This window comes from Staurois parvus, unplaced genomic scaffold (genome assembly GCF_062004578.1).
Source record: "Staurois parvus isolate SC_StPar_1 unplaced genomic scaffold, SC_StPar_1.0 ptg001158l, whole genome shotgun sequence".
In the NCBI taxonomy this organism is placed as follows: Eukaryota; Metazoa; Chordata; class Amphibia; order Anura; family Ranidae; genus Staurois; species Staurois parvus.
In genome coordinates this window covers 3938127-3960968 of record NW_028318954.1, presented here as the reverse complement: position 1 = coordinate 3960968, position 22842 = coordinate 3938127, and the positions used below count along the sequence as shown (strand labels likewise).

Genomic DNA, 22842 nt, shown 5'->3' with positions numbered 1-22842 from the left:
ATTTATTGATATTTTTACATACAGTTGCAAGAAAAATGTTGTGCATTTCCTGGCTTTTTTGCATGACTGAGTCTAATCTTCAGCTAAGTTATAACACAAAACACCCTTTTTACACTGTGGTATCTTTAATAAACAAATAATACACATCATTAAGGTCAGTGTGAATAGGATTAACCTTTAGAGCACTGACATACTGAAAAAAGGTAAATCACACTCAGGCATTCCAGGAAATGAGATATTGGAGGTGTGATTTTAAAAAGTGACCTGCCCTATAAAAAATGCTTCTAGAGGCAAGATCTGTTCACGAAAAAAAGATTAAAAAGAAGAAACATTTTATGGTTGTATGAAATAATCTACCGAATAATGTGATGTTATGAAGGTCAGTGAGAAGAGGCAGTTAGGTTTTTGTTTAAACTAAAACTGGAGAGTGCAAAATCTGGTACTGCTCTACATAGAAACTAATCAGCTTCCAGTTTTATTATCAACGCTTGATTGAACAAGCTGAAGTTAGAAGCGGATTGGCTACCATGCACAGCTGCACCAGATTCTGAGTGCACGAGTTTTAGTAAATCTCCCCCGCAAAGCACAAAGGGGGACGAAAGAGCAACACTTCTGGAAGTTTTGGTTTACAAGAAGTCCTCAACCTGAGATTAAGCATTGCTCCAGAATAACAAACTTTTTTTGTGAAATTCCTGCTTACCAGTAGCTCTTGGAGATATCTGTTGGATGCGATTGTGTCAAAAGTACAATTGTTTGTGTTTCATCAGCTTAAGCAGACCTTGTCACCAACTTAAATGATTGCAGGAAAATGCACAGAAAAGTATTTTAATGTTACTGTTAATTTTACAATGTGCCTTTGAATTTGTCATGGAATTTAACTACACTGGTCAGAGTCAATTCCTAGCACAGCCCTCTTCTTCTGGGAGCGCCTAGTTACTCGCGGCTGGTCCAACTCCACCCCTCACCTGCCTACATAACCTTAGCAGCCACACAAGGAGCAAAGGAGAATACTATCAAGTGTCACTTGAATGACAGTTCTGAGGCTGCTCACATCACAACCAAGATGGCAGCACCCAGCAGTCCTCTCAGGCCCACACAAGGGAGGCTTTTACAAGTAAATAACATGCATTAGATACGTTAAATGCACATATATTCTTATTGGAAGATTGTTGTTAAAATTAATAATCTTGGAAAAGGGTCTCTTTAAGCACAAATGTATTTATATCTTGGAAAAAATTCAGGAAATCTTAGGAACTGACAAATTTTCACTACTGTACCAGGCTGTATTTGAGATTTACTGACTCTGCCTATCACGTTTCCCACTAAGCAATATTTTGCTGTGCGATGCTTTTCAATGAGATTTGCATAGTAAGGCCTTCTTAAAACAAAAGTTGTTCACATGTCTCATGCCATAATTTATTTCAAAATCAACAGGATTATTCTTCATTGCAGAACATTGGGCTGGACGATGAAAATCATTCCTTTTTGTCCCATCAGAACCGCTGGTATATAAAGCCAAAAGTCTAATGTGAAGAGGTAAAATACTTGAAACACTTGAGCTCCAAAAGATTTTACCCCCTTCATGACCATGTAATTTTTTGCTATACAGCACTGCGCTATTTTAACTCGTAATTGCGCGGTAATGTAACACTATACCCAAACAAAATTGATATTTTTTCTTTTTTGGTGGGATTTGATCACCACTGGGCTTTTTATTTTTTGTGATATAAATGAAAAATGAAAATTCTGAAAAGCAAAATCAAATTTCTACATAGATTTTGCCAAAATGTATTCTGCTACGTCTTTGATCAAATAAATTCCCAATAAGTGTATATTGATTGGTTTGTGTGAAGTTATAGTGCCTACAAACTATGGTATATATACTGGAATTTGTATTTATTTCATTTTTTAGACTACTGATGGCGATGATCACTGACTTATAATGTGACTGTGGGAGGGCGCGGGCAATCTGACACTGACGCTGGGGGGAACTAACAGGGACATCACCAGTTACATTAATATATTGATCAGTGATATTTTACACTGTCACTGTACTAATGACATTGGCTGAGAAGGTGTTAATATCTAGGGTGATCAAGGGGTTAAATGTGTGCCTAACTATGTTTTCAATGTGTAAAGTGTGCTTCTTTTTACTTAAAGGACAATTTCACCTTTTAGACAAAAATAGTAAATGCACATTTTTTTGCAGGTAAAAAAATATGCATTTATTATTTTTGTCTACAGGAGCCTGGAAAGCATTACACCTGCAATCAGTAGATAGTTGATGCCATGCAGGTCTCCTGCAGACCTGTCAGAATATCTGCTTGCTGTATGGGATGAATGAGCAAGCAGATATTCTGACAGAAAGCTTCAACGAACTACCACGGCATTCCACAGCCCCCTGGTAGTTCATTGAAAACTAGAAGCCGACAGCCGCTAAGGCTGTCGGGACTTGCAGTTCATTTATTCACGGAAGTCCGTGAATGAATGATGCGGCTGTGTGGGTGGAGCCCCGCATGGCCACGCCGTTTTCAAATTTGCCAGATAGTATAGGGAGAAGTCTCCCTGTACTATCTGTCAGAGGGAAGGGGGGCGGTAGCTATGGGAACATGTTACATGTTCCACCCTAAAAACAGGTAGAACATGTAAAATGTTCCCAAAGGTGAACTTATCCTTTAGGATGCTTTGCAGGTATGAGAAACAGAGATTTCTCCCTCTGTACAGAGCTCTGTGATTGTACACAGTTGATCAGCATGTCCCGGCTATAAATTATTGGCTGAGGCTTGCTGACAGGCTCCCGCTGTTTACAGAGGGTGCCCGAAACCCAGAAGTAGGCAGAAACATATGGGTACATTGCCTTGTCTACAGAAGCCACCCATCCACAGTACATTGTGAGTGAAATTATGAGATGTCTTCTACTATAAATAGGAAAAGGAATCTTACATGCATTTCCTGTTCAAAGCGACGTATCATCTGCTCCAGCTGTAAGACATGTTTTGCATTCAGCTGGGCCTGGTTCCTGTGCTCTTCTTTCTGTAACAGCCTCAGTTCACGTAGTTCCTGGCGCCTGAGATGGGTAAAAAAACATTATTGGAATTGGTATTTGCATACCATTTATATTAATGGACAAGATTATTTGGTCTCAAACACATGGTGTTAGAAATTCACAGACATTTGTTCCAAAGGTTAGAAATTCTTAGTATGCTGAGCTAAAGCTGGTCTGAAGCAAGAATGAAAATCTCTACTCCAACAATGCAAGTGGCAATTTCCTCGCTTCCTAGTTTGGCACTAATAATGGTGCTGTCAGTCAAAGTTATGTAAAAGCGAGGCGGTCTAAGGCCATACAAAAATATCAGGAATCCCAAAATCCCAATAATGTCATTCACCTATTTCAAGGGCAGACTGGTGATAGTCCCTTGCTGATGATCAATATAAAAATTGCAATTATCCTTTCAGCAACATTCTTATAAATCATTTTCTGTCCTTCCAGTATTCCACACTTCAAAAGTGAACACTTTCTAAGAAGTACCCAAACACCAACCCAAAAAAACTCCCCATATAATAAATTGTAGTGTATGCAAGCTTAAAAATAAATAAACCTCTCATTTTCTCTCTTTTATATGATTGTAAAATACTGACCAACAACTAAAATTTTTTTTTTTTTTCGTTTTTGGATAGAGTAGAAAACAATTTTCAACTCCTGTCGGTGCGTTATCACCAGGGTACAATATGAAGATAAATTCTGTCAATGGGAACATCTGATCTCATGACAACTGAAACAGATCTGTCCAACCATACAAACGAGGTGCCGGTGTCAGAATACACTGATCAGCAGCTTCAGCTGCTGATCAAGAAAAGTTTTCCAACAGGTCCTTTAGACAGATATTTGAAGCAACCGACTGTTGAGGCTGCACCCACATAACGAAATTTGGCCAATCCCTGCTGGATTGAAACTATGTTTACTTTGGGGATATTTCTTCTTGTTTGTTACTGAATTTTTAGGGCCAGATAGGGATTTTAACCCTCTCTAGTCTATTTAAAACTAAACGAAATGAAAAGGTTTTGTATTTAAATACACTTTAAACATAAATTGCAAAGTATTTTCTTATATTCAATCCTTCTTTGTTCCCTTTTCGTTTGTTAAATATACATTGCAAATTAGTAGCCGAGTCCATTGCTGCCAGAATCAACAAGCATTGTTCTTTATCCGAGTGTCTTTAAAGGAGTAAAACATCAAGAAATGTGCATTATTACAGATATGAACTGTATACAGTTCTTCTCTTTTCCTGATACTTTTAAAAACGAAACCTTCACAAAAAGAGGCTGTTGTTAAGAATACTAGTTGCCAGTCTGTCCCTGACTTCAATACTCACTAATCTGAAATAAGCACGCAGAGTAGAATGAGATTAGCTGCAGAAAGTACTCAAGCCAGTGGATTGGCCTAATGGCCTGGCAATCAGCATTTTAGAAGGAAAGCTCAGCAACATCATGCTTCATATTCTTTATTTTTAATATTCTTAGCCAGTCCTCCACTATATAGAATTGAGCTTAGGGGGAAAATACAATCTTCCTTTGGCATTTTGTAACTCTGTTAGTGCTTTCTAAACATCAGTGCCTCACTGTGTAAATGTACCATTTAAGCCCTAGAGGGCACTAGTGCAATTAGTTGCATGTCTGCCATTCTGCTGCTATGTATGACAACACAAATCACATTATTCTCCATGGTGCTCATTTACATCACAGAAATACTGTGCTGTGTAAATTTTGAAAAGGTGCATGTGCTTCTTTTGGTGCGTTACAGGTGTGCTTTTGGCCCCATAGATGCCAATGAGAGCACATGAAGTAAGTTTTTGGTGCAGTTTTGGCCTTAACACCCAGTCTCTTCCTCCTACCAACAATAAGACAGCAGATATTGCTAGTCATGGATTGAACAAAAACACATGAAAAACATGCATAAACATGCCACAAAAACGCAGTGAAAAAAGCATGATTAATCCGCAGCACCAGCGTGACCCTACATTTAAAGTAGTTCTAAACTCAAAAGGTGTTTTTACCTTAATTCCTTCTAAGGTAAAAAAAACTTCCAATACTTGTCCCCCCTCCATTCCCAAATACTCTCACACTCCAGCCCTGTCTTGGCTGCAGTGTCGCTGCTTACTCTTTCTAGTCTCAAAGGGGACTCTGAGATCAGTGTGAGCCATAGGATCCTGCTGCTGTTAGTAAAATCCTGTGAGGAGGGAGTGGGAGGTGTGGTTTAGCCACGCTGTGTGTGTCTATGAACACACACAGCCCAGCTTGGTAGTGCACCTGCATGGGTGCCACCTCAGCACACGGAACTGCTCATAAGAAGGAGTGGACAGTGATGGCGGGGGTGCTCCAGAAGGATAGGTAAGGAACTGCCCTGTGCAATATCTTTTCACACAGCAGGTAAGTATTTAAAATAAAAAAAATGATCCTTTACATTCACTTTAATGTGATTTATCCTATATCTACCAACTACAAGTATAAGTGATGCTTACAATGCGGTGAAGAACAAAAAGATCTTGTGTACCTCAAAAAGCGCATCTCTTCATCTTTTTTATCATCATCCCCAATAATCTTTGAGGTTGTAACGCTCACCTCAACACCATCAACTAAATATCGCCTGGTACGCTTCAGTGTTTTGCTGTGAAGTCGAGACTCCTAGGACACAAAGGAAAAATGACATTAATGGTTTATTTTACACCCGTTAACAAATGTGACTGAAAAACAACTCTGGTTATCAGTAAACTAAGTGGCAGCACTCAAAAGACAGTAGTTACAGCGGCATACATTCTTCAGAAAGATGAGTACACGGTAACAATGTAGCATTACCTAATATATATAAAGCTCCTTTCACATGGGTCAGATCCGGCTTTGCTCAGCAGGGGATCAGCCCGCTGAGTGGAGCTACCAAATGACAGGCCCATGTCCAATCCACTTATGCAGAGCGCACACAGAAACAGCCTGTTTTGCTCTATGTACAGTCAGATGTAAATGGACCAGCTGTCCGTTTACACCCGACTGCCCTCCAATCTGATCTAGCCAGATGAAAGGGAACAGATCCCCCTCCCGTTTCTTTTTGCTGATTTTGTTCAAAGGTAGCCAAGTGTAAACAGACACAAGTAAGTTTACATCCGACTGCCCACAAAGGACAATGGAGGGTCTGATCGGGTCCACCTAATAAAAAATGAACAGGCAGACCCGATCGTACCATTTTATGTGAAAGGGGCCTTAGAACACACCTCTTAGACTACTGTACAATTCTAACGGTACTTGCACACAGTACTGATGTTTGAACATCAGCATTCCTGGCCAAGCTTTCTGGGGTTTATTACTATTATTGTTAAGTGTGTACAGGAGTAAAATACATTCTAGCTCTCAGAATGGAATATTAGCTTCTTCAAATTAACATTTTATGTGCATATGAATGTAAATACTGACTAGCAACTCATATTTCTTTTTTATCTATACGCAGTGCATGTTTATGCGCCTGTGTCTACAGGTACATGGAGATGTACAATCTGTTGCATTTAGATTAGTTAAAAAAAAAATGCCTGTATACTTAAAACGCTGAGTTTTTAGGCAGCAATGTTCAAGAAACCCAATTGTCAGCACATAGCAAAAAAAAATAAAAAAAATGATTGAATACCAGATTAAATCGACAAAAGGCAAAAATGGACTTGCTTCTGAACATGAAGAATTCCGTACACTAATCAAATGTATAAACACGTCCAAGATCAACATAAAGGCTGTCAATTGCTGATTCAAACAGAGCATAAAAACACAAATTTCTACAGGGATGCATTGACTGAAAATCAATAGAGTTGAACTCCGGGTGAAGAAAACCCTTGCACTGGGACCCCCTTGCACTGCAAAGGTTAAATGTGCAATCAAGTAGAGAAGAATATGGTGAAGTACTTAGCTTATTCCTTACTCCTACAGGATTCTCCCTCTCCATATGACCAGTCCCCTGAAGCCGCTCCTATTTGCTGTCTGACCTGGATTCCTAAGGCCTTCTCATATCCCAGGAGCCTCAGATCATAGTCTACCATCTTTGCAGTGAGGGGGGCACAGTAAGGGTAAGTGAAAAGAAATAAGTAAATCCCCTGCAAGGTAATGTCATAATGTGCTAGTATGACATACATTGACATTACCTTAAAACTAAGCCCTCCAGCAAGGCACTGTCACCGCTGCAGAGGCATCCATCTTCACCCGGTCTTCCTTCCGGGTTCACAAGCTCCAGCCATCTGACTGGCCGAGCTGCGGCGATGTCACTCACCAGCAGGGGCGGACTGACCATTTGGAAACTTGGGCACTGCCCGAGGGCCCGGGGTCGGTAGGGGGCCCCATGAGATGCCCCTGGTACCTTTTTCATAGGCTTTTTTGAGTTTGGGCAAGGACACAGGGGCCCCATGATCCCCTATTGCCTGGGGGCCCCATGAGTTGTCAGTCCGCCCCTGCTCACCAGCATGCGTGTGGGAGTCCTGGGCAACGTCACTGTGCTCTGAAGGAATGGCACAGGAATGCCAGCTGTCAAAAAAAGCAAATATCTCCTAAACGGTGCATGTTTAGGAGATATTCATTTTACCTGTATTTTTTTTTAACAACTGGTTTAAAAAGGAAGGCAAGTCAAAACCTAACTAAGCTTAAATCTATTCCCTATTCTATCTACCCTGTAAAAAGAAAGATGTCTATACATACCTATTCTGAAGTTACTCTGGTCCAGCTTCAGTTTAGAGGAAGGACAGCCGACAACGGATTCCCTATAGTAAGCCTATGGATGACATCGCCCAGGCTTCGCAGTTATTGTCGACAATCCCTCCTATACGTTGAAGCTGGCGCTGGAGAGATCATTTGACTGGACTGGAGCAACTTCAGAAATTGGGCAAGTATAGGCATCTTTCTTTTTACAGGGTAGAAAGAATAGGCTTAGAATGGGGTGGGAGTAAATTTAAGCTTAGTTAGATTCTGACTTGCCTTCCACTTTAAGTCCTTGAATATGACCTGGTAGCAACCCTTCATTTGAACCCCTGCACAACAGAGCTCAGACTGAAGAGAAAGAAGCTTTCCAAGGAGCCAATCAGTTGTGCCACACTGCTCTTTTGTAACAAGGGCAATTGTGACAAAAGGGAGAGCAAAATGAGTAACTCATCAGCCTGCTGCTTCTTCACTGTCCAATCACAGATTCAAGGCATGGGAAAGATCTATTGTACCTGAAGTAGGGAGACATCAGACCTCCAAGCAGGCTTCGCTGTTGGGAAGAGCTGTGTAAATCTCAGACCAACGGAATGAAATACAAATTCTTTGGAAGGTAAAACAACTCCCATATTTGTATTTCCTGTGTATTTTGCGATTTGCCTAGAGGTCAACTTTGAAAATCTCCCCCTCCCCATTTATCCACAGGTTCCCAACAACTTTATTAAACACGTAAGCGAGTACGATATAATTGTGAATTGTGAAAAAGTCAATGTCATGGCAATTTTTATCTGCACAAACCTGACTTGATTTTATCTTAATGCTACAAATGTTTTGCTTCCATGCACCACAAGGAAACAGCAAAAAGGGCTCCAGGGCTCAAGGGTGGAAAGGAGAAAAGGCTCCAGGGCTCGAGGGTGGAAAGGAGAAAAGGCTCCAGGGCTCGAGGGTGGAAAGGAGAAAAGGCTCCAGGGCTCGAGGGTGGAAAGGAGAAAAGGCTCCAGGGCTCGAGGGTGGAAAGGAGAAAAGGCTCCAGGGCTCGAGGGTGGAAAGGAGAAAAGGCTCCAGGGCTCGAGGGTGGAAAGGAGAAAAGGCTCCAGGACACGAGGGTGGAAAGGAGAAAAGGCTCCAGGGCTCGAGGGTGGAAAGGAGAAAAGGCTCCAGGGCTCGAGGGTGGAAAGGAGAAAATGCTCCAGGGCTCGAGGGTGGAAAGGAGAAAAGGCTCCAGGGCGAAAAGAAGAAAAGGCTCCAGGGCTCGAGGGTGGAAAGGAGAAAAGGCTCCAGGGCTCGAGGGTGGAAAGGAGAAAAGGCTCCAGGCCACGAGGGTGGAAAGGAGAAAAGGCTCCAGGCCACGAGGGTGGAAAGGAGAAAAGGCTCCAGGCCACGAGGGTGGAAAGGAGAAAAGGCTTCAGGCCACGAGGGTGGAAAGGAGAAAAGGCTCCAGGCCACGAGGGTGGAAAGGAGAAAAGGCTCCAGGCCACGAGGGTGGAAAGGAGAAAAGGCTCCAGGCCACGAGGGTGGAAAGGAGAAAAGGCTCCAGGCCACGAGGGTGGAAAGGAGAAAAGGCTCCAGGCCACGAGGGTGGAAAGGAGAAAAGGCTCCAGGCCACGAGGGTGGAAAGGAGAAAAGGCTCCAGGACACGAGGGTGGAAAGGAGAAAAGGCTCCAGGACACGAGGGTGGAAAGGAGAAAAGGCTCCAGGCCACGAGGGTGGAAAGGAGAAAAGGCTCCAGGCCACGAGGGTGGAAAGGAGAAAAGGCTCCAGGACACGAGGGTGGAAAGGAGAAAAGGCTCCAGGACACGAGGGTGGAAAGGAGAAAAGGCTCCAGGACACGAGGGTGGAAAGGAGAAAAGGCTCCAGGCCACGAGGGTGGAAAGGAGAAAAGGCTCCAGGCCACGAGGGTGGAAAGGAGAAAAGGCTCCAGGACACGAGGGTGGAAAGGAGAAAAGGCTCCAGGACACGAGGGTGGAAAGGAGAAAAGGCTCCAGGACACGAGGGTGGAAAGGAGAAAAGGCTCCAGGACACGAGGGTGGAAAGGAGAAAAGGCTCCAGGCCACGAGGGTGGAAAGGAGAAAAGGCTCCAGGACACGAGGGTGGAAAGGAGAAAAGGCTCCAGGACACGAGGGTGGAAAGGAGAAAAGGCTCCAGGACACAAGGGTGGAAAGGAGAAAAGGCTCCAGGACACAAGGGTGGAAAGGAAAAAGGCTCAAGGACACAAGGGTGGAAAGGAGAAAAGGCTCCATGGCTCAAGGGTGCAAAGGAGAAAAGGCTCCAGGACTCAAGGGTGGAAAGGGAAAGAAAAGGGTTCTGACATTCAAAGCTGGAAAGTGAAAAGGCTCTGGCACTCTATTTTTTTTAGTAAATGTTTCTGTGAAAGTACTGCTCCTGGTAATAAACAATTTCACATCTGCCTTTTGTGTATATTAAATTATCAACACTACTAAAACAGATATTACAGATCTCACTTTGGTAAAGTAGAACTCCAGACAAACAGCTGCATACTCAAAGTCTATGTGTTTATTGTTTTACCTGCTAAGGGTTTGTTACTTTGTTTGTGATTTAGGCCACTTTCACACGGGCATCATCTGTTCAGTCACATTTTAGCAAAGAAAAATTAATTCAGTTTGAAGGTCCTGGTATGGATTTGGGGTAGGGGTAGTGGGGGGCTTCCCAACAGTCCTTAGAAACAAGTGGTGCATATTTTATTTATTCACACACACACACACACACACACACACACACACACACACACACAGAGAGAGAGAGAGAGAGAGGGGGGAGGGGGGAGAGAGGGGGGAGGGGGAGAGAGAGGGGGAGAGAGGGGGGAGGGGGAGAGAGAGGGGGAGAGAGAGAGAGAGAGAGAGAGAGACTTATAGCAACAGCTCCTTTTTCTACTTTTATCTTTGCTTGCAATTATGCCTGGGGCAGCAGAATATGAGAAAATGAGCAAAAATTATTTGAAGGCGGAGAGGCAGAGTTCAGGAAAACCCGGGGAGAGCTCACCGTGCTGTTCACGAGTTGGACGGCAGGGTGTATTTTTCCCCCATGCCTTCAGCCAACCTCATCTCACAGGAAGTGTAGACTGAATGTGCCAAAGAGACAGAGGGAATGGTGCCGTCAGGGCATCCCCGGTAGTCTTGGTCCCCAAACAGGATCAGATGACCAGACTTTGTGAGGACCTTGGAAAACTGAGCGCCAGCCCTGTGGTTGTGGCCTACCCCATGCCCAGGAGCCATGAGATAATGAATCATCCGGAAGGGGCCCGCTGTCTAACCATCATGGACCTGAGCACAGGGTCTGGGCCACCATCTCTAACCCAGGAGGCTCAGGACAAGTCAGCCTTCACCATACCATGCGCTTGCCTGAATTCCCTGGAAAGCTAATTGGGGTTGAAAATGCATCAACCACCTCCCCAGGGGTCAGGAATGGCCTACAATGTGGAATGGGACTGGGTGCAGTTGCCCACTTTAGGGGCCTTACGGTGTTCGGCCCTGTCTGGGAAGAGCAACTCGGGTCCCTGTCACTAGTCAGGAGCGAACTGCCAGTGCCTAGTCTGACAGTTGAGAATGGTAACTGTCAGAGGGGCATGTCAGTGGTTCAGTTTTGGGAACCACCGATAGGAAGAGACCCCCAGAGGTCTGGGAATGAGGAGACTAAGGCAGTTATGGCCTGGCCTACTCCCCAGGCCCAGAAGCAGGTTTCATCAATCTTGGATGCAGCTGGCTACAGTAAGACGCCTGGGTGCAACTATCATAGCTCAGCTGAACCTGTGACTGACCTAGCAGACAGGAAACGGATGGAACTGGTGTCCTGGATACTAGCAGGTAAAGAGTCTGTTCATCTTGGACGAAGGTACCTGTGGACCCATCCGGGCAGCGATTTCCAGAATTCGCCTGTCCGGTTCCGGTACACACAAGCGCCACTACCTTTGGGTCAGATACAGTCCTGGTTCAGAGGAAGGAGATGGAAGAGGGAAAGCTCATTCTCTACCTCGACAAAAAGCTACATTTCAAAATGTTAGCAGATGACACCCCTGAGCCGAAGTGTTTTGTGAACAGGTGGGCACCCCAGCAGTCGCCACGATGTCCGGATAGTCACAGCCGACTGGTGCTCCCCCGTGACCACTCACTTGGTCGGCACAACAGAAGGAACCTGGCAATGGCACCTTGTCAACCCAAGGTGAACCTCTGGGCAGGGGTCAGTTGCGTCAGGAGGGAAATTGTAGTTCCCTCCCATGCAACCACCTGAGGGGGGAGGTGTCACAATCATGCACACAGAGATGGGCGTGGTCATCCATTCTGCTCCAAACAACTACATTTTGGTATTTCTCTTAAACTCCCAAATCAGTCTCTCTCCTCCGATTTCCCCCCCTCCCTCAGGAATGCGTTCAGCGTACCTTGCTAAGGGGCTGTCTATACAATCCTCTTGCCAAATAAGGCTTGGCTTGTCCATCATGGGAAGAGATTTTGTGTAGGAAAAAGACGCAGTTAGTTCTTGTGAGGAGTCAGACAAGTGAGGACCGTTCGATATAACATCTATCGGACAGAAAGTAAAGGAGAATCTCGCGGCAACAACGAAACCCAATGCGAGACCAGAAATCCGTTTTTTAGCTCATCAGACTTGAAACTGCTTAACTCCAGGCATTTATTTGGCAAGTACATATTTACCTAAACTTCTTTCTGTTATCTGTTTGCTGTGCTCTGAATATATATATATATATATATATATATGTTACATCTTCTTTCTGTAAATATTTGTACTGCACCCTTTTGACCTTTTAGTAATAAATCTTACTTTCTGAAAGTGTTGAATTGTTTCTATAGCTCTTAATTGCAATTTACGAATCACTGCCTCTAAAAAGAACGCTACTATGCATGTTTAACCCTCTGTATAACCGGTCTGTAGAGATAGCAGTATACTGTCGATTAACCAATCATCCTAGTGTATTGCTGAGTTTCCTCTTTCTCTGTATAAAAAGGAGGTGGTGGTAGTGTGAAGGGTTAATTGCGTAATTAACCTGACCCAGTATCAATCGCTCCCAGGCTGCCGGTACATAGATTGTGTCCAATTAGCTGGAAAATCGTTGTGCAGGGTGCAGCTGGGCGTGGCATTGTTACGCACGTGACAGCGCAGTTTTAGATTGGCTAGTCCTTCAGTCACGAGTTTGGTGAGAAGAGCTGGGGTCTCGCCGCACCCGTCACAGCTTGATTATTTGGTTTACACACTGCTGTCTGCGGAGAATCCCCCTGTCAGCAGGGAGTCGTTAGGATGTTTGAGCATGCCAGCTCCTAACAACCAATGCAAAAATGGACCATTGTCCATTTACATTAGTTTATTAATATTATACAGTATTTATATAGCGCTAAAAGGTTTGCTCAGCGCTGTACATTATAGTGGGGGACAGAACATGAGACAATACAGTAACAAAACAAAACACGAGGGGGTCAAGGGCCCTGCTCTTTCGAGCTTACGATCTAGGAGAGGTCAGTTTCCGTTTTTTACGGAACAAAAATAGACTTGTTCCATTTAAAAAAAAACAGACTTGAGCAGACATGGATGTGAACAGTTAATCATCCATTTACATTTGTTTGCCCATAGGAATGCAGTGCTGTCCATTTTTCATCTGTCAATGTCAGTATAAGAAGAGGGTGGGTGCAAACTGACTAAACAAGTTAACCAAGTAAATCATTGCTGAAGAGCTTTATCTATCCGAGAATAAAAAAGGCATACAATTAACGTCATTCACTTTGCTTTGACCTATCTAAATAATGCTTACTAATATGCAGATGTTAAGTCATTTTAAACAAAGCCTCATCTGGTACTAACATTCCAGAAATGTGAAGAAGCAGGTTGGGCAAGTCCTAGGATGCAGAAGTGTGAACACACATGTCAGCAGCCTTGGTGAATGATTACCAGGTAGGCAAATACACTATTAGCAGAAATAACCTCTAGTGCAGGAAAATTTGTGTACACAATGAATGTTCAGAGTACAAATGTAGGCACAGCTAGAAAAACTAACATACAGCTCACAATTTAATTTTATTAATTGTGAACAGGTTTCTCTTTCCTATTACTAGTAACTGGTCAACCCAAAATTAGAAAAACCATTTCACAATCTTCGTCAACATTTAACATTCATGTGAAACCTGTTAAGCAGACAATTTGCATAATAATGATGCGTGAACTAGGCTCGTTTTAAAATGGAAATACAAACTTGCTATTAAAACCCTCAAATTGATATTAAAAAAGGTAAACTTTCAAAATACATAAATTAGTACAGTAAGCCACATATTGACAGCAAATGAGATTTATATTTTATACCTTAGTAAACTGCTCACGGTAATAAAGTGGTATGCCAGCAAACAGATAAATACTGCACATATTTTATATGTCTCAGTACTACTGTATAGAAACAAAAAAAAAATAATGTGAAAGCGCTTTAAAGACAGCACTGTTTTTATAGCTTGCACACACAGTAGACAGCACAGATCACAGGAAAATGCACAAAGCCAATCAGTGTGGCTTTGTACCTAGGATCGCTAAAAGCCAATCACAGCAACAACAAATGTAAACAAAAAATGCCAAATCAACCCTTTCCTTACTTTTCTGCCAAAGCTGACCACTAATAAAAAAGGGGCACACTGAACAGCAGGAAAGTCCACAGAAGGAGGCGTATTGACGATAAAGTGGTCACACTGACCACAAATATAATGGGGGAAAAATTCCACTGACTATCAACAGTTATAGGGCAGCCATCACTGATCACCAATATTTAAGGGCACATCACTGACTACCAACATGTAAAGTGGCACTCACCACTGACTGATTCACTAGAAGGGCTCACTAATCCCTGGGTAATTAAATCTAAAAGCTGTTCTGTGCATTACATAGTCTTGAGCCCTGCACTATGACTGCTGCACTGTATACACTATGCCCTAAATGAAACCATTTTAGGGCCTCAAAAAAGGCAGTGAAAGCATCATGTTTTGCATCAAAATTTTATAAAGAAAAAAACAAACAAAAAAAATGAAAAGCAGTGGTTATTAACCATTTGACACCCGGCCTATAGCCGAATGGCATCCGTAAAAATGTATTCGCTTTCCGAGAGGCCGCCATATGGCGTCCTCCCGCACATGCGCAGTTCGCGCGCTTGCAGAGCCACGCAGTGGCGCGATCTGTCACCGGCCGTGTACCTCGGACACGGCCGATGACAGATCTGAGTACCGGCCCCTGTTGCCGGTACCATGTGACCTGCTGTGACCAATCACAGCAGTTCACATGACAGCTGTATACAATGGATGGCTTCATTCATGCCATCCATTGTATACTAGTGTCTAGCTGTGAATGGTCACAGCTAATCACATGCACATGTCATGTGATTAGCTGTGGCCAAATCACAGCTAAGCACAAAAAAAAAACAAAAAAAACCCCTGAATGAATCGATGTCATTCAGGTAAATGCTTGCTTATAGCAAAGTAATTCTTTGCTATAAGCAAATTGTGTAAAAAAAAAATACTGATCACTTCCCCAAAGTAGTACAATGTTACTATGGTAACATTGTACTACTTTGGACATAGTGAAATATGAAAAAAAAATCAAAAAAAAAAAAAAAAAAATTAACAATTTAATTTAAAATAATAAAAAATAAAAATATATATTTTTTTTCACACTGTCACCAGTCAGTGTCCCTGATCACTGCCATGCCAGTTATATGATGCTGTACTGCACTGGTGACAGTTTGTAAAAAAAAAAAATTGTGAAAATAATTTTTTTTTATATTTTCATTTTCCGAAAAATTATGACAAAAAAAATACAAATTCAAAAAACTTGCCATGCCTCTTATGAAGTACGTCAGACTGTCTACTTTGCAAAAAGGGGTCATTTGGGGGATATCTGTACTATTCTGACATTCTTGGACCTCAAGAAATTAGATTGGCCGTCAGTACTTCAGGATTGATCAATATTCAGATCTATACCATAGTTTGTGAACTCTATAACCTTCCTACAAACTAAAAAATACATCCTAATTTGGGTTATTTTCACCAAAGACATGTAGTAGAATACATCTTGGCCTAAATTTCTGAAGAACAATTAATTATTTGCAAACTTTTATAACAGAAACAAAGAAAAACGTGTTTTTTTTTCAAGATTTTCGGTCTTTTTTTGTTAATTTAGCAAAAAATAAAAACCCCAGCGATGATTAAATACCACCAAAAGAAAGCTCTAGTTTTGTGAAGAAAATTATAAAAGTTTAGTTTGGGTACAATGTTGTATGACCGCGCAATTGTCATTCAAAGTGTGAGAGCGCTGAAACCTGAAAAATGGCCTGGGCAGGAAGGTGTAAAATTGCCCGGTATTGAAACGGTTAAATACCAATAGAAACTGCCATATGTTTAACAAAAATAACAAAATTTATTTGGGAACAGTATTGCATGACTGAGTAATTGTCAGTCAAACAATCCGCACAAAAATTTTTTAAAATGGCCTGGTAATGATGGGGTATTAGAGGCTGGTACTCAAGTGGTTGAATACATAATACATTGTATATGTTAACTTTAAAAGGCTTAATAATTCTTTAAAAAGTGAACCACTTTTTACACTTTTTGTCATATTACTTCCTTCTGCCTTTTAAAAAGATAGAGAAAATCTCTATGTATATGGCTGAGCTGGAGCGGAAGCTTAGAGAAACCACAGATATTAGGACGCTACTAGCCAACCCCTAAATCCCTGGTTGAAATTTCACAAAAGGTCTGGGGTAAGATTTGCCGGAAAATGTCTAAACAATACCTAAATAAACAGAAGATAATCTAAGCAAAAATAAAAGACAACAAATCTAGTGTAATACTGATTATCACACTTCTAGGCCTAATTGGGGAGTGAATGCTCTATACTGAGCCCTGCCAAATGTCATCCCACTGCTGAGGAATTGGCTGAAATTCACTTAGGGGGTGGTGCTATTGGCTGCCTCCTATCTGACATCCCTTGATTGAAAAGACAGGCAAAAAATTGTTAGCTGATAACTGATTGAATTCAAATAAATGCAGACATGTTTTGGGTTTTCACAGCCAGCAGGGAGATTCGTTTATCTGTGCTGTATAGCTTGGATGAAGGAATCTGTCAGTTTTGGTTCATTCAGCCTGCAGGCTGAACAAAATATGCCATCAGTGTATAGCCAGTTTTATAGTAGAAGGACTACATTGCTATTCACAAGAGCACCTACCTCTACAACATACAAACTTTCCAAGTGATGTTCACATACAATAAATCACTGGAGCATTAAAGACAAGGAACTGCCATGTACTCTTTACCGTTGGTCTGCTGAGGGTATAATATGTTAATTCTTCTGCAACCTTTTCTATATGTTTGTAAAGACACAAAAACTACCTGTAAGAAACAACAAATCTAGACTGCTGTAATGATTTATCACACAAACGACATGTCCCACAACATGTAAAAGCACACCTGACAATGCTGTCCAAACACAAATAAACTGCAAATTACATACAAAAAGTAAGCAGTCAGAACATAAATAAGGCAAATACAGCTGTTAAGAAAAACATACCAAGACATTCAACAAGACTTTGTAGAAAAACTGGAGGAAAAGGAAGGCGAATGTATTACCATTAGCAAGCCATCAGAGGTTTTATTTTTCAATCACTACAAAATGCTAAACTTCTGTCACAGGCATTTTTATTCTGTCTTCTTCCTAACTTCTATAATAAAGCCACATGCACAGAGGCGCATTGCTCTGCTTACATCCAGCACTGAATAGACTCGAGCTATACTGGTGCCACTAGACCCATCTAGCAAGAACCACTCAACTTTCATCTGGCTCAACAGGAAAGTGAACAGGAAGCTGCAGTTGGTATCAGTTCAATTAACTCAAGAGGCAAAACAGTTCAGCTTCATAAGTCTGTAGGAAACAGAACTAAGGGTAAAGAAAAAAAAAGTTCACTGAGGAACACCAATGACACAGCTGAAAGTGGTGCTTAGCAAGTTATTGCTGAGAAACCAGCAAATCTCACTTATCTTTTACTAAAGAAATGTAAAAACATATTGACGTTGTTAAACATCATCTTACCCTGACTGATAATGAACCAGTTTCTTTGTTAAGGGAAAGATCAGCTGACAGGTTCATGCTGAGATCCATACTGTCTGAAGCAGAATTGCTGCCTGAGTCAGAATCCCTTTTGGACCAGCTGCTGAAGAATCGCGAGGGAGAGTTGATGCTTCCATTATGTATTAGTTCAGCAGAAAGACGTTCATATTGGTTGCTCTTTGGCTTGTGACTATTAGGTGTAACTGATGTGTGGTCTTTATCCGCGTCTTTGCTATGGTTTTCAGCTGCAGAGTGGCCCCTTCTATCTACTTCAATCAATGGATTGATGATAATAATGTCAGGCTTTGCATCTTCTACACCGTGAAGACTCTGTACATGAATATTCTCGGAAGAACTTTTGCTGTCAGCTTTGCTGCTTATAGTGCTGTCTGGGCTTTGGTCCTTTGAATGTTCTGCAAGAGGCTTTATTCCATTGCTAACAGGGTGCTTGTCTTTTTCCACATCAGATGAGTACTGGCCGTTCTTTGCAGGTGGCTAACAGAATGTAAAGAAAAATGGATGTAAAAGTAATTATCAAAATATATACTATAGTGGCAAATAAAATACAGTTAACAGACCTACAAATCATTTTTGCATACTGCATAATTTATCAAGTGATGGTAAAGCTTCAGCTTTTTTTTTTATTACAATAACAAACATGGTATACTTACCTGCTGTGTGCAATGGTTTTGCACAGAGCGACCCTGAACCTTCTTTTCTGAGGTCCCCTGCTGGTGCATTTGGCGCCTCTTCTTTGATTTGATTGATGGCTCCGGATGCTGTCTCCATACCTGTGAGGAGTGGGAGAGCAAAGCAATGCTGCCCTTGGGCACCAGATTGAAAGAGGAGCCAGTTAAGTATTTATAAGGGGGCTGGGGGGAGTGGATTCTGGAAGGCTCTTTACCCTAATGCATAGAATGCATTAAGGTAAAACAATCCTTTGGTCTCTTGTATCACAGTCTTACCAAGTACCAACTATGTTACTATCCGATACCTAAACCTTCCTTTATCTTGCCAAATCCCCTCCATTTTATACTACAGTTCAGTGACAAGGGTTCAGGGCAGAGGAAATGCTGTGAATCCAGAAAGCAGGGGACAGGACTTGGCTTGGCTAGGTGCTGATTGACAAACTACAGGCTTGTTGCATCATTGACAATGGAGACATGCATTACACCTCAATGGACTCCAGGAAAAGGATTTTATGGAGAGTACTAAAAATAGTAAGTTTGACTTACCTGTAAATTCCTTATTATGGAGTACAGTAGAGGACACAGGACATTTATTTATAGATTATGGGTTATATGCAGGCTATCTTCAGGTGTTTAGACACTGACAAAAAAAAAGCTAGGGCTGTTCCTATTGTACATTCATATAAAACCACCCAATCCATGAGAGTCCCTTTTTTTTTCACTAAGCAATAAGGAGTGATTAGGACATGGAGGGGTGGGGCTTGTGTATGGTATTGTACTCCAAGATAATTAATTTATGAGCAAGTCAAAATTCGTATGATCTTAATTGTACATTACAGGACTTTTATTCATAAACCATAGGAAATCCCCAAGTAGTAAACTGAGGGGTGGGCAACAATATAGCAAAATAGAACGTCCAAATGGTCCATGAAAAAAGAAAAGGGATAAAGTACCCTAAAACACCCAGTAGACATTTCAAAATGTGTGAAAAGGGGATCAGGTGGGGACCTTGGAAACTGGGGATATAGAAGCCTGATGCTGAAAAATCCAAAATACACCAACAGCACTGGTGAAATGAGCTTTGAAGGGGAAGGGTGGAATCCTTTCCTCAAGGACATAGGCCCTGAAAAATAGATTTTCTGATCCATCTGGCAACTGTTGATCAGAAAGTGGTACGTCCTCTATGATGACCTACAGGCATAAGAAAGAGGGACTCGTCTTGTGAACAAAGGTAGACCATGAATGCCCTGACCACATCCAAGCAATGTAGGACAATGTTCTTGTCATGTTGAAAGCAGAATAGAGAAAAGGGAGAATTGGAAAGAAAAAGGGGGACAAGAAAGGTCTTGGTCTCAGGACCACCTTGTCCTGTAAAAAAAAACAACAAAAAAACAAAAAACAAAGAAACGGCTCTTTTTAAGAAAGAGCTGCCAACTCAGAAATGTACCTGACATAACAGCAACCAGGAATGCAACCTTAGATGTAAGGTATTTTCAAAGTAATATTGCTAATTGGTTCAAAGAAAGTGTCTGAAGATCTGAGAGCACAATACTGAGATCCCAAGGCGACACAGGTTGAATTGGGGCATTTATATGAGAAATTCACTGAAGAAAAGTTTTAATCAGGAATTGCGAGGCAAGAGGCTTCTGTAAGAAAATGGATAAGAAGCCAGTCCCTTTGAGGTACTCAAGGCCAGACAATGGTCTAGCCTGGACTGAAGAAAGGCCAAAAAAGTGATAAGGTATTCCCTAGGGTTCAACTGTCTATCTTTGTGCCATGCAAAATAAGCCTCCCATGTACAGTGGTAAATCTTGTGGCAGATTAGCAATACCCCTGACTTTCAGCACATGGGTTTCAAAAGCCATGTCGTTAAAGCCGATGACTGTGAATCCTAATAGCATAGGGGCACTTGGGCCAGTCATTCGGTCTATTTGGCAGAGGCCTAGACTCATCCACCAGACATTTGAATAAGCTTGTGTACCACATTCTTCTAAGCCAAAATGGTGCGATAAGAGTCACCAGGACTCTTTCCTCCTCTATCCTGTGCAACAACCAAGAAAGAATCTTCTTCAGAGGAAGGCAAAAACCAGTTTGAATTGAGTCCAAGGAATCACCAGAACATCTAAATTTAAGGCTAGAAGGTCCCTGATTTTGTGTACAAAGTCGTTCAGTTTGTTGATGAGCCTGGTGGCCATTATGCCCACATCTGGTTTTCCCCACCTTTGACAGAGGTACAGAAAGCACTGCCCTAGGTCCAGGAGGTGATGGCTAAGAGGTACATCTACCAACTGTCCATTCCAGGGATGTGAACATCTGAGAGAGCTGGAATGCAAGTTTGACTTCTGGTGTCCTGCTGATGGTTTAAGTGTTGCACTGTGACTGCACCTTGACAGGGTTACCTTGCAGAAGGAAGGTCCGGTGTTGTAGAGATAGTTCCAAAATGTTGAGAGAAGTTTAAACTTCACTAGAGATCCCCTGTACTAAAGGCTGGTTCCTTGTGCCGTTTTACAGGCAGAGGATGAAGTAGTTGCAACACACCTCCCAGCTTAGTATCACAGGAATGGCCCATGACTTTGGACATGTATAGCACCCTGCAGATAACTATATTGGTAGCACCACGTGCCATGGTAAGCGGCTAAAGCAAACAGTACAGGCTGGTCCCACTGCCACAACGTCTGGGTATAGATCCCATGGCACACCTAAAATAGAAATTCCTGCTTGTGTGCCATAAAGCAATAAGAAGTCAGATCTTGATATGTGGCAGTCAAAGGAGGAAAAGAAAACGGTCAAAAAAAGAAAAATCATCAACAGGAAGAGGAGTTAATTATTAAAGGGCACTAGTAAAAAATTGGAGCATCACGGAGTGGGCTGGGTTACATGAATACACTAGGTGGCCCAGCAAAGCTTTTGCCAGTGTTCAATCACCTGACAGTAGCAGCATATAACCCATAGTCTACAGGCCCTTGCACATTAGCATTCTGCACTACTGTTATTCATCTGCCCATTCTTGTATGAAAAAAGGACATCAATTTATACCTATGAGCCTGAGGATGTAAACAGACGATCATCTGTTTATATCCACCTACATCTGAGTCTGTTCAGGTCCATTTTTTTAATGGAACAAGGCAATGTCCTTTTCTGTGTCATGTTTTAAACTGATGCTGTCTGTTTACATCCATTCTGTTCTATTGATGTCCATTTTTAGGCAGGAACCATATTTATATTTATAATTTCATTTATGGTTAGTTTATTCAACATGAAAACAGATTAAAAAAACTGTGTAAACGGATATAAATTGAATTGAAGAAGGAAGCGCAAACTGATGTAACCAGATTCCACATTCATCAGTTTTTTACTGAGCAAAAAATGTGACTGAACTGATGACGCCCATAGGCCTTGCTCACACAAGTGTAATTATCTATACCACCATTTGTTTTTCAATTTTTTTTTCACTGGACATGTTTAATAGCAAAAAGTCCAAAATATAGCACAAAAAATAAAAAGCGCACAGGTGATCAAATACCACTAAAAGAAAGCTCAATTTGTGGGAAAAAAAAAGGATGGTAATTTAATTTGGGTGCAGCACTGCATGACCGTGTAATTGTCAGTTAAAGTAACGCAGCGCCGTAATGTAAAAATTGGCCTGTTCATGAAGGGGGGTAAATCCTCAGTGGTTAAATAAATACACACAGGATAAGTATCAGATGCCTACAGATGGAATGTACCCAACATTGTTAGGGAAAGAGATTTTAGGTAGACTGGCCCTTAATTTTATTTACAATTACTACAAATGTTAAAAAAGCCACAATAAGTCAGACCGTCAAAGTGAAGATGGTAACTTACAGAAACTGGATCTGGGGACTCTTCCTCCTCCATTTCTCCATTTTCTTCTATTTCATCCAAAACTTCAGCTTTTGCTTCTGCGACAAGTTCCCGTAATACTCGATTTTTTATGTTTTTGTTTACAAATGGGTGCTGGGAAGCATTAGCAAAAAAAAAAAAAAAAGTACACTTGATCCAGTTGTGAACACAAGGATTACTAGTCTAACAAATGTAGGCATTCATAATGTAAATAAAGGGAGATTAGGAAAGAGCCCCAACAAAGTTATGTGGAATTGAACAGGAGATTACAAATATGATACAGTCGTGGCCAAAAATATTGGCACCTCTGCACTTCTGTCAGATAATGCACCACTTCACCCAGAAAATTGCCATTACAAATGCTTAGGCATTTTCCTGTTTATTTCTTTTGTCTGTATTGGTATGACAAAAAAAAAAAAAAAAAGTGGAGAAACAAAAAGCCAAATCTGACATATTCCATGCTGTCACACTAATCAG

The 22842-nt window shown here is 41.7% G+C and overlaps 1 protein-coding gene across 1 annotated transcript in view; it reads right to left on the bottom strand.

Annotated features, from left to right (window-relative positions):
- The window catches only part of STK10 (serine/threonine kinase 10), a 198625-nt gene that overhangs the window by 22140 nt on the left and 153643 nt on the right, over positions 1–22842 (bottom strand). The window contains exons 8-11 of the mRNA XM_089659470.1: positions 22348–22479; positions 17798–18310; positions 5552–5682; positions 2944–3067 (exon numbers count right to left, since the gene is read on the bottom strand). Of these exons, the coding sequence (XP_089515596.1) occupies positions 2944–3067; positions 5552–5682; positions 17798–18310; positions 22348–22479 (900 nt within the window). The remainder of the gene's footprint in view (positions 1–2943; positions 3068–5551; positions 5683–17797; positions 18311–22347; positions 22480–22842) is intronic.